The 12,407-nt window shown below is 46.5% G+C and overlaps 1 protein-coding gene across 7 annotated transcripts in view; it reads left to right on the plus strand.

Moving 5' to 3' along the window:
- Positions 1 to 12,407, plus strand: part of LOC111863589 (protein MTSS 2) — an 87,645-nt gene that overhangs the window by 46,509 nt on the left and 28,729 nt on the right. For all 7 annotated transcript variants that reach the window (XM_023850049.2, XM_033751118.1, XM_033751119.1 and 4 more), the window contains exon 5: positions 6,525 to 6,616. In XM_023850049.2, coding sequence (XP_023705817.1) covers positions 6,525 to 6,616 — 92 coding nt within the window. The remainder of the gene's footprint in view (positions 1 to 6,524; positions 6,617 to 12,407) is intronic.

Consider the following 12,407-nt stretch of genomic DNA (forward strand, 5'->3'; position numbering starts at 1 on the left):
GTAACAGTCCGTTACGTGTTTTGTGCGATGAGACACACGAATACGCCATTATGACCACCCGATTGTGCCTTCAGTTCGGGCGAGTGACAGGTGCGGAATGTGCGAGTATCGGCCCCTACAAGTACTCCGGATTCTTTGGAGAGTGGGGTTCTTGAAACTGCCACTCAGAATCGCTTTTGTCTCTTGTTCACGCCGTTACCCGCCGCTCAATCCCCTGTCACGTGACAGTCCTCAGAACTGTACCCTGGGTCCTAGACGCCCATAATTGTTTCCCGCTTCTTCCTTGTTAATCTCGGACTGCATATAGATCATCCTAGTCCCTCAGCCGACTGCGGAAATGGTAATATTAAATAGGCCACGACATTATCCTCACGTTTCACCAGACACCGCGGTGATGTATCCAACACGTGTTGGGTAGACATGATTATTATATTCCGGGCTCGAGTCTCTAGATAAGCTGAGATTGTTCTTGCTTTTCTTGTGTCCCTGTAAGCAGATGCTGGAATAGCGCCTTTGCCATGTTCGCCAGCTGCCACATTCTGTCCTGAACATAACTCAAAACCTGTGCAGCAGATTGAGCACAGTTACGTTCATTAAGAAGCAGTATACGAGTTCAGATATTCTAGTGCGGTCACTGTTTCACGGCGCTGTCAGCCATCCAGACAGGGCTAGGTAATTTTTGGTGCTGTTCAGTCCAGACCTTTTCGTCTTCTGGTCTGGTGTCTAAGAACATAAAATTTAGAGAACACAGAACTATAATTTTGCCTGTGGTTCTGTATGGGTGTGAAACTCAAGTCTGACAATAAGGGAGAAACGTAGACTGAGGGTGTTTGAGAACGGGGTGTTCAGGAGAATATTTGCACCGAAGAGGGATGAGGTGACAGGAGGTTGGAGAAAACTGCACAATGAGGCGCTTCATAACTTGTGCAGTTCTCCAAGTATAATTAGAATATTCAAGTCAAGGAGGATGATTGGGCAGAGCATATAGTACGAATTGCGGAAGATGAATGCATATAGGATACTGGTGGGAAAGCCAGAAGGAAAGAGACCACTAGGAAGACCAAGACGTAAGTGGGTGGATAATATTAAAATGGCTCTTAGATAGAATGGGGTGATATGGAGTGGATTGATCTGACTGAGCATAGGGACTGGTGGAGGGCTCTTGTGAACACGGTAATGAACATTTGGGTTCCATAAAATGCTGGGAAGTTCTTGAGTATCTGCACAACTGGTGGCTTCTGAAGCAGGGCTCAGCTCCGTGAAGTTAGTATCTACAACTGAATGTATGGCGTGGAATCAGGGGATGACTGATGAATGAATTATAAAGGATTTGGAAGGAAGCGATCGTAGCCTAATCGAAGTACTATCCTGGAATTTTGGTGGAGGGACTGAGTAGAACTACGAGAAACGTCAGAAAGGTTATCCTGTATTATCCCTGCCAAGATTCAAACCAAGTACCTCCCTAAGACGAGTCCTGAACGTTACCACTAGGCCAACCAGCGTTCGGTATGTTCGTGTAACCTTTCAAGTTATTGAGGTTGTATATTTTTTAAATGTTCTTGTTTGCAGGCAGAAAGAATGTACATAGATTGTCTTCTCCAAATGGAGCGATGTTGCTAAATTTTCCGTTGATATTTCAACTGGTTTTATGCTAATTTCTCTTCTTCCATTAGGTACGATGGTCACTTGTCTTCACGTCTATTCCCGAATCATTTAACTGATAAAGTAATATAACGAGCCATACGATACTGGCCACGCCCCCGTGCTCTGTGACGTTACCCCGGCCTTTGTCCGCCCCCCAAGAGGTCAGCTCCACTTTCACACTTTGCCTGCAGCTATCTATTTAGACAACACGCCACGCGCACGTGCCGAAGAAGTTGCCTCTCCAGCTCGGCGTCTGTCGCTTGCGCTGTAAACGAACCGACATGTTCCGGTTGTTTGAAGCTGTTAGCCGTCAGTTCGTGGAAGAAACTTCGGTTAAAGCTCTCGTTTGTTTGTGTCACGTGCGTTTTTGCCTGTAGCCGAACTAGTACACTTTAAGTCATTTAATATATGGGGTACGCGGTAGCGTAGTTCGTCGAGGCACTATGCTACAAGCCGGAAGGTCGCGGGTTCGATTCCCGATGAGGTCACTGGATTGTACAGTTGACCTAATCCTTCCAGCTGCACTATGGCCCTGAGGTGGACTCAGCCTGTAACAGAAATGAGTACCAATAATCTTCCTGGGGGTTAAGGGCGGCCGGCGCGTAAAGCTGACAACCTCACCGTCATCTGTGAGCCGATTGTCCAGAAAATGTGGGAGCCTCGACGTCTCAAACCTCTATGGGCCTCCACGGCCTGTTACAGGGATAGCTTTATCTCATTTCTACTTTTAGGGAACTAACATATCCGAGAACTCCTTAGTATCCAAATGTTCCCGCGGTATATAGTAGCCAAATGTACATCCCGAAACGTAGGAAAAATAGAGACACGTTTGACGGCTCTGTCTCTGAGAGAGGCCCCCACCAATATTGTCAAGTTTGCTGTTACATGCATGGGCTGCCTCTCAGTTCCCGTCATGAGGAAGGCACTGGGATCGCCTGATCCGACCCGCGCCAGCACAGTCGGTCTTGGTTTCGGGCCCCTTGACCATATTCTTGTTCTTTCCAGTAACCATGGCAACTAAACTTGTTTGTACTGGTTTATGACGTGATGTTCGTGTTTTATTTGCTTTAAGATAACGAGTCTGTGTGTTGGGATTCCTATAAATAGCACACGGTTCACTGCAATTGTGTGTGTGTGGAATTCCGAAGGCAGATACGCCGTTGCGTAAAGTCTGTCCCGTTAGGTGCATGTGCTGCAGACGTGCGTCAGTCGAAAAACCTGGAGACGTTAAATAAATTAAAATTATTCTTATAGGATTTGAGGTCCTCACAGTAGTGGCTATGAAGGGTTCTCTCAATCGATGTTTCGTGGGCATACCGCCCCCATCTTCAAGGTATCAGAGCTTTGCTACCTGCTTCACGCTGGTTTCTTTCTTGGCTTATTCCTCCACCCTTAAGATAGAGGCGACGCGTTCCTCTAAATCTTTAAGTATTTTGTTAATAACAGTGCACGTTTCCTCGATTTTGTCTTCAATTTCAATTTATCTTTCCATTTTTTTAATATGAGTGGACGTTACTATCAACGTCCAGTATGAGGGCGTTTCTTTGCAACTGTTATTACCACATTTTCTGTCTTTTTTTGTGCGTTTGTATGTATGAAACATGTTCGATTATACAGAGTGATTCTAAAATTGTCGTGTTTTCCATGGACTGTAAAATAAATCTGCGCATGTTGAAGTTGTTTAGCATTCTGCAGTATTGATTCTATAAATCATAGAACTTTCTGACTTACATTTTCATATTCTGTAAGCAGTTTTTGTTATTGTTTTTCCTGGTTTGAAAATTATAGGCCACGGAAACCCCGACAACAACTTAGAATCACCCTGTATATCAAGCTTACAATCTAATATACCACATATAACAACCAGATTGGAGGAAATCTGACTATATATCCCATTTTATGAGCCTGCCCAAAGAACGTATCTGATATTCTGTCTACTTTGTAAAGTAGGAAGCAGACTCAGGAATAAAACGCTTAAGTGCAACAGAAGGAAACATAATGGCTTGCATATTACCTTCTGTATTTATCTGTTTATTGTATAACGGCTCGTTCGGTAGCTCGTACTATATTGCGTTGGAGCTGTGACGCAGGCCGCTAAGTATGCCGCCAAGATAACGCGAGTTACTTATCGCATATCGGATGTTATCTGTTATCTTGTCTTGCCGTATTGCAACACTCCCCTACTCATCTGTAAATTAGTCCTTAATGGCCGCGCTGTGTATGTGTTTCTTGCATAACCGACAGAAAGTATATAAATGTTTGTTTTATGACTGTAAAAAAAATGATGTAACCGGGAGAGTTGCAAGACTCCCAGAGTCGTGAGCCCCGCGGGACTCGCAACCCAAGAATGACTCCTAGATTACAAAGGGTTTGACGGTAGGGTATAACAGGATTACTAGGTTTCTGGATTTTGTCCATCGTCCTGTATTCTGAAGGAACACGAAACGTTTCGGAAACTGGTTCCTTTTCCTTCCTCAGGTGAAGGGTGTGTGACATCTGCTGTGTTGGTTTCTTCAGAAAGAGCGAACGTCAATGCCAGACGATGGACAAAGTTAAAAAAACCCAGTAATTCTGATAAGAGTGACTGTGCTGGCGAAGTCCATCAGACCGACAGACAGTCAGGAAGGGTGAATGTAGTCGCTGAAACGTCATCGGTCGATCTGCTTGGCGGGGAACCGATGCTCCGTAATAGCTGGTGCACTCCTGCATAAGTGACACACCCTTCAGTCAGTAAAAGGTGAAGTTATTCATTAAGCACCATGCCATGAAGCTGTAGGGGGGAGTGGAGGTATGGCTCTACCATTCTTGACCTCGGGACTGGATGGAGATGAGTGGTCACCTTCGCGCCCTGGCCGCTTTATTCCCAGGAAAGGATCCCCCAGGACCAATTGGATAGGAGGCTGGGTGGGCCCCAGAGCCGGTCCGGAAACTGTGGAGAGGAGAAAGATCTCTCGACCCTGCCGGGAATCGAACCCCGATAACGTGAAGAGTTGTGTCTGGAATGCGACACGATGTGCGCATGTCTAGGCTGTAACATCATTGCTATTAAAAAACGTACGGGCACCCCTTCGAGGAGCCGGGATAGCTCAGTCGGTATAGCGACTGGCTGCGGACTGGACGACCGAAGGGTCGGAGTTCGAGTTCCTTTAAGGTCAGGAATTTTCTCTTCTTCACGTTGTCCAGGCCGGTTCTGGGGCCCACCCAGTCTCCCGTCCAACGGGTACCGGGGACTCTTTCCCCGGAGATAAAGTGGGCGGGGCGTGAAGCTGACCACTCATCTCCAGCTAGTGTCGAGGTCAAGCAAATGCGAATCTGTAGATGCACTCCTCCATGCCCCTTCAAGGTGTACTGCACAGGAACAACTTTGCGTCTTGCCTTACGGGCACCCCTTCACTACTAAATAAGGAAATGTGTGTAACTGTTTATACACATTGTAGTTTGTGTAGTAGCTCCGCGCCCACACAGTAATGACATCGGCCGTGTCACTGAAGGCGTTCTCAAGTCCGCGGACCATTTAAAATAAGCGCACTGCCCCGTTATGTATAGGCCTCCCGCGGAGCTGCATTTCCCAGTGGACTTCAGAGTCGCTTCTAACGCGTTCCTGTTTGTCTCCTAGCAGACTGCTGTCGGTGTGACTAACGGCGGTAGCGCAGTTGGGTGAGGCACCATGTTACAAGCCGGAAGGTCGCGGGATCGAATCCCGATGAGGTGGATTTTTATAATTGATTTAATCCTTCCAGCCGCACTGTGGCCCTGGGGTCGACTCAGCCTCTAACAGAAACGAGTACCAGGAATCTTCCTGGGGGTAAAGGGCGGCCGGTACTTAAAGCTGACAACCTCACCGCCATCTGTGAGCCGATTGTCTAGAAAATGTGGGAGCCTCGACGTCTCACAACCCTATGTGTCTCCACGGCCTGTTACAGTGATAGCTTTGTAAGAAATTATCTTGAAATTAGCAGGAGCTTATCCGGATAGGGAGCCCGTTGAGACCAACGGTAAAATGAAAACATTAATGCAGGAATCCTCTTTGTTACGGACTGTCTGATTGCATGAAGCACCGCTCCGTGCTGGATGCAGAAGGCTGTTTTTAGTTCTTGACCTACTACATGCAATGTGTTAACGCTTGAAAATTCGTTGCTATGGCAACCCGGAGCTTGCTCGCGCTCTTACAAGGCTCTTATGAACCGGAGTGGACAAGGAGCGCAATGGGGCCGGGCCGTGACGCAGTGCTGTCAAGACGGCGGTTGCTAAGGTAAAGTGTGCACTGGCGGTGCTGCGTTTTCGGCAAAGGTGGACACCAATGCGGACTCACATAACGACAAAGCAAATTGTTACTTTTTTCTTTTATTGCTAGTGGGGTGGGACCAAGTCCCTTGTACTGCGGCCACTTCTGGCCTGTTGTACCAAAACTGTTACTTACTTATGGAGCTGATCCCTTCTTGAGAAGCCAAATCTGCAGCTACTGAAGAATTTCCCAGCATTTTATGGAACCCGAAGGTTCATTACCGTCTTCACAAGAGCCCTCCATTAGTCCCTATCCTGAGCCAGATCAATCCACTCCATACCATCCCATCCTATCTCTCTGAAATCCATTTTAATATTGTCCACCCACCTACGCCTTGGTCTGCCCAGTTGTCTCTTTCCTTCTGGCTTTCCCACCAATATCCTATATGCATTCCTTTTCTCCCCCATTCGTGCTTCAAGCCCTGCCTACCTCATCCTTCTTTACTTGATCATTCAAAGCAAGCTGTAGCCTCAATAAATGAGCATAAGGATTACTGGGTAACTGAAAGACTCACCGCTAGTATCAGGCCTGTTACACTGGGCGCCATAAAAGAGTTGAAGGCCATTTGATAACACGGGTTTATTGTTTGTTTCAGCGCTATCATGGACTGTCTGGTGGTGCCTCTACAGGAGAAACTGGAAGACTGGAAGAAATCTGTGGTCAACTTGGATAAAGATCATGCCAAAGGTAAAAAGAGAAAAAAGGTAAAGCTACCCCTGCGACAGGCCGTGGAGGCCCATAGGGCTGTGAGACGTCGAGGCTCCCACATTTTCTAGACAGTCGGCTCGTAGATGGCGGTGAGGTCGTCAGCCTTACGCGCCGGCCGACCACCCTTTACCCCCAGGAAGGTGCCTGGTAGTCATTTCTGTTAGAGGCTGTGTCAACCCCAGGGATAGTGCGGCTTGAAGGGGTATGTATCGGAAATCCTATCTGGTAGCATAGTGCCTCACCCAACTACGCCACCGCGTGACCCTGTGCCTAGGGTAAGTAGCCTAATGAGGACCTGTCGCTCCGAGTGCAACACCAACTTCACCGTCGCCTAAAGCTCCGAGATTCGTCCTCAGTGTGGAATTCAGAAACTCCTTGCTGTCGGTATAGCGACGGGCTGCAGGCTGTACGGCCGGAGTTCGATTCCCGGCATAGGCAAGAGAGCTTCCTCCACAGAGTCCAGATGGACTCTGGATTCCGCCCAGCCTCATATCCTTATTCCAGTAAATCGAACAATGTGACAGACAGCTAAAACACATCAGCGCTTTAATTGTTCCGGATTATCGAGGTTGCGCTGTACTTCCGTTTATGAGAACCTGTATGACACGGAAGATAATCCTTTGTACCATGGGATTCTGTTATAAGCCGGTTTTATCGTACCTAATGGTATGTTATAAGATTTGTGGTTATTATTGTTACCTGCATCACGCTGGTTTCTTGCCTGGCTTCGACCCTGAAGATGGAGCTGAAATGTTTCTCCGAAAATGTGGTTAACTTTCAGTGGACAACTCGGTGTTATGTCCCAGAAGATATAACTTTTGTTAGTGATATTACTTTGAGTTTATCGCATTACCTGACACGATATGTTTGTCGAGTTTCATATGAAGTCCTGATTGGTTATGGCCGCATTCGGTTTCGCCCTGCTGTGGCCATGTCAGCTGTCAGATCTTTGCGCGTTCGTCCTCGGGGGGGAGGGGGAGCAGAAAGTTTCGAAATTAAGACGTAGTCGAATTGAGGTGCCAACTTCTCATTAACACCTGCCTCTGCCTCCAAATTAATTTACGCCAAGTTTCATGGCTCATCGTCGCGGTGAGAACCCACCGCGCTACAGCATACAGCATATACAGTGTCCATACATAAGAATATGGACGCTTTACGGTCGAGGGGTCGGAGTTCGAGTCCCTACAGGAGTGAGATTTTCCTTCTCCCCACGTCGTCCAGACCGGGCCTGGGGCCACCCAGCCTCCTCTCCAATGGGTACCGGGGGCTCTATCCCGAGGCTGACGACTCACCTCGAACTAGTGCCGAACTGAAGAAAACGTAGGTCTATCCCTCCACTCCTCCATACGTCTTCACGGCATATTGCTTAATTAGTTAAGCACAGAGACTTTACCTTTGTTACCCATTGGATAAGAGGTTTAGTGGCCTCTAGAGCCGATCTGGACGACGCAGAGAGAAGAAAAATTCTGCCCCTACTGGGACTCGAACTCCTTCCCCTTCGGTCGTCCAGCCTGTAACTATTTAAATTTATATTGCAGAGCAGGGGAGTGAACTAGATTGTCTCTGAGTAAGGCTTCTGTGCACATTGTAATGAATCATCTTTGGATTATTAGGAACGTCTGGCCTGTCAGTCAGTCTCGAAGGAACACCCCGGATAATGGGGTAATTATGTTTGTTCTGACGAGGACGTCGACCTCGGCTGAAGTTCAGCTGCAGTGCTGCACGGTGCTGTGATGTGTTTGCAAACACTTCGCAGTTTGGAGACAGCGAACAGTTAGAAGAACCGCTAGACAGTTTAAAAACATGTCTCTTGGTTTGTAGTACTCTGAAATTTGTGATTCGTAATAATGTGAGTTGGTTTCGACCCACAGAATGATTGATTTCCTGTTTCCGGTCCTTCCTTCGTGCTGGCTTGAGTTTCTTTTGTTTCAGACATGTCTGTAAGGTTCATCACGAGAGAACTGCGCTCGGTCACGGCCTCCTGTACATTGGTATTCCTGTCGACTAGGGCGATATTCCTTTGTCATGGACTCGCGGTTTCCTTGCTTCACTGTTTATATAAAGTTACGTGAACCATACGTAGTTAAGATGTTTCGTATTTGCTCTTGGTGGGGGCAAGCGGTAGCATAGTTGGGTGAGGCGCTATGGCACAAGGCGGAATGTCGCGGGTTCGATTCCTGATGAGACCATTGGATTTTTTTAAGTTGACCTAATCCTTCCAGCCGCACTATGGCCCTGGGGGTAAAGACTAATAATCTTACCGCCATCTCTGAGCCGCTTGTCTAGAAACAGTGGGAGCCTCGACGGCTCACAATCCTATAGGCCTCCACGGCCTGTTACAGGGATAGCTTTACTTTTTTAACCTTAAATATCCAAACCACGGGAATGTGGGAAGCTGGAAGTTCCTCTCCTCTTGTTTGGGTGTGCTGTACTGGCTCAGGCTTGAAGCTAAGGAGAAATGATGCTGGAACCCGTTCAAGTTGAACCTCGCTTTCCAGGGATTACTCTTATCTCCGTGGAAAGCCAATATGAGATGAAGATAAGCCCCTGTGTAAACAGGCACGTATGTAGCGTTGTATCCCCTCAGGCGCAGCCATTGTGCCTCGCGGTACAGCCTCCTCTTGTTAGTCCACCATGCCTCATCATCGATGCGTTTACTTTGTTTATTTTTATTACCATACATTGTCGCCTCTCCGATGGCTCTGTGAGGTGGACTGGCCTACGACCCAGACGGTCTGAATTCAATTCCCTGTACTTAATTAAACACGAAGCCATGGATACGTTGTGGGGGAATGGTGGTGTAGCTCCATGTATTCTTCATCTTGGCACGAGATGAAAGCGACTGGCCAGCTTCACACCTCGGTCATTTTAATTTCGGGGAAATAGCACCCGGTACAATTAGGGTAGGAGGCTGGGTGGGCACCAGAGCCGGTCTGGACGGTGTGGACAGGAGAAAATATCTTTCCCTGCTGGGAATCGAACTCAATTTTTTCTGCCGTCCAGCCCGAATAAGTGGCAGACGCAGACGACTCCGCTACGGCCGGTACTTGAACCCTCAGCCATGCGCATCGCAAGAGCAGCGCGGTCTAAGGACGTGGTCACTCCGGCGTGACTCCCGTCTGTTGGCCCTCCACCTCCCTGGCACAGGACCCCAAAGGTTCAGTAGCACTGACATCAAACCCGTCATTGAACACGATCATAAGCCGGAACCCTTCAGCACCTTTCAGCCCCTCGCCGTCTTCAATATTGTCACGTGATGGAGTGACTGTAGACGGGGTTTGGATTGATAATCGGATTTATTTCACACTTATACACCTCGATACTACACTTCACACACAAGGTCTTCTCAGTCTGTTACAGTCTTGACTAGCCGTTGCTTGGTAGCGGCTTCAACGGCGGACGTTCCCCTACCTCTGGGTTTTTGAACTCTTCCCGTCCTCAGCCACAGCTCACAATGCCTGAACCCCAGCGGTTATGTTACTGGCTGACTCTCCAACCAACTCACTACACTCCACTGACTGACTAATTGACTGACTCCTCACTACCTTATCGTGCTTAAAACATCTCGACACGGATAGCACAGAAAACACCGTTTCTCTGTTCCTGTGCCATTGTTGCGGAGTCGTTACCTAGCATCGGCTGTTGTAGCTTGTTTCGACATCGTTGCCTAGCAACGGTTGGGTCTACATGAAACAATATGATCACATTCCTCAAGGTTCCACCAGGCAAATTAGACCAAACAGTACCGCTTCTGACTTATATTCAAGGAGTCCCCGGTTCTAACCTCTGCCAGGAAACCAGATATTCTGAGTTGTTTCTTTTTTGTGCATTTCCTTAGCGCCTTCAGCAGAATGCCGAGATAGTACCTCAAATGGGCTATAGCCACTTCCTTGTACATCCTCTCCAGATCATTATCTGTAGTGTCTGAATTCTTCTTTGTAGAGCAAGGTCGTCAACCTAACTTCCAAACCCCAACCTGCAGGATCAGGTCCCCGTATTTATGTCCCACAGTGACAGGGTGGCCCAGTTATACCCCGAAGCACCGGGTTCCACTTCTGTCACCTTCTGCAGTTTGGCAGGGCTGTGGTGGAGGTATTCTAACCTGCCTCCACATGAGATCTGATTTACTGATAGTATCATTAAACAATATATCTATTTCCCCACCAGAATTATCTCTTTCATTATGTAGCCAAAGTCCGTCTTAACCCCCTTTATTTCAGTACTCTTAACAGTAAGTGGCATGTATAAATCACGAAGGGCCTAATTATCCCATATATTATTATTATTAGTAGTAGTATTTTTTGGCTACTTGCACGCATTAGGTTTATAAAGTCTGTCCTGTCAACTCTTATCCAAGAACTGGGTTTTCACCTCTTCTGGACAGCTGATATTTGGTTTATCTTTATTGTTTGCATCCTGTTGCGTATTACTGTGTAGTATTATTATACACTCACAGCATCACAAAAGGAAAAGAGAACATACACCCCTTATATGTGGAAGATCACCACGTAATGTGTGCACCAAGTACTTGAAACAATGCAGACTCCCAGGATACCCCTCTACTGTACAATACAAGATCATAGACTTGTACTTAGCACTCAAAAAGAAAATCTTTTAATTTTTGAGTTATAACGTTTTGTATTTTAGGACTAATATTCAAATATAATGGAATGCAAGAATCGTAACAAAATTTATATATAAGGCCACTGATGTGGATCAACATTAAAAGTACAATTCAGTACGAGTAGTACAATTCATGAATATTGCCTGATGATGATCCAGCTGGAGCGAAACATGTAGAAAATGCCCATAATACTATTAATACAGTAATATTGGTTTATTTATTTATTATGAATTTGTTCCATTGGCGGTTGTATAATAATACTATACAATATTTGGTTTACCGATGGATCGTAATGAGTGGAGCACGACAGCCAGTTTAGTGACAAGTCTTTGTGGTGAGATCCATTCTGCACTGACCTGGGATTCATCCTGGCCCCTATTCAGTGAATGTCCAGAGCTCTTCACCTGTTTGTGTTCCTCCTCCCCTCTAATGCCTCCCAGAAGTACCAGTTTAAAACGAATAACTTGTTTTATTTGCCACTATAAGTAACCAACTATGCAAATATGCTGTTTGTCTTTGGTGTTTGTTTAACTTTCTTGCTTCAAGGCTGACTTGACATTTATAGGTAAGAGGTTCTCCGCATGGTTTCCCTCTGTCCCTCCAGGCACTTGCTGAGTCAGCATGTCCAAGTGATTCCTTTCACATTGTCCTCAGTTTGACCATTCATATTCATCGTACTGTAACCCAGTACTGCATTCAAGCAGCATGGGGCTCAGGTGCATACAGTATGTTGCTATGCTCAGTGAGCTGCCATTTTTAGATGATTATTCCTTGATGCTGTTAGTATCAGTCTGTACAGCATCGGAGTACAGGAGTAGCAGGAGGCCGGAGCTACACAATTTGTATTCTTTGCCAAATTTTATTAAAATTATCAAGTAATGGTCAATATATGTAGCGTCTGTCAGAGAACTGAGTAATGCATACAAAATTTTGGTGAGAGAAACCTGAAGGAAGACATAGGTGTAGATGGAAGGGTAATATTGAAATAGATACAAATAGACTCAAGATAGGAACAAGTGATAAGCTCTTGTGAATGAGACGTTTGGTGGAAGGAGAAATGGCAGGGGAAATGGGAATACTTGGAGCAAACTTGCCTTCAGGGTCACTTCACCCATCCAAAATCTGCCAGAAAGTGACTTGAGATTG

Source organism: Cryptotermes secundus, unplaced genomic scaffold (assembly GCF_002891405.2).
Source record: "Cryptotermes secundus unplaced genomic scaffold, Csec_1.0 scaffold57, whole genome shotgun sequence".
Lineage (NCBI taxonomy): Eukaryota > Metazoa > Arthropoda > Insecta > Blattodea > Kalotermitidae > Cryptotermes > Cryptotermes secundus.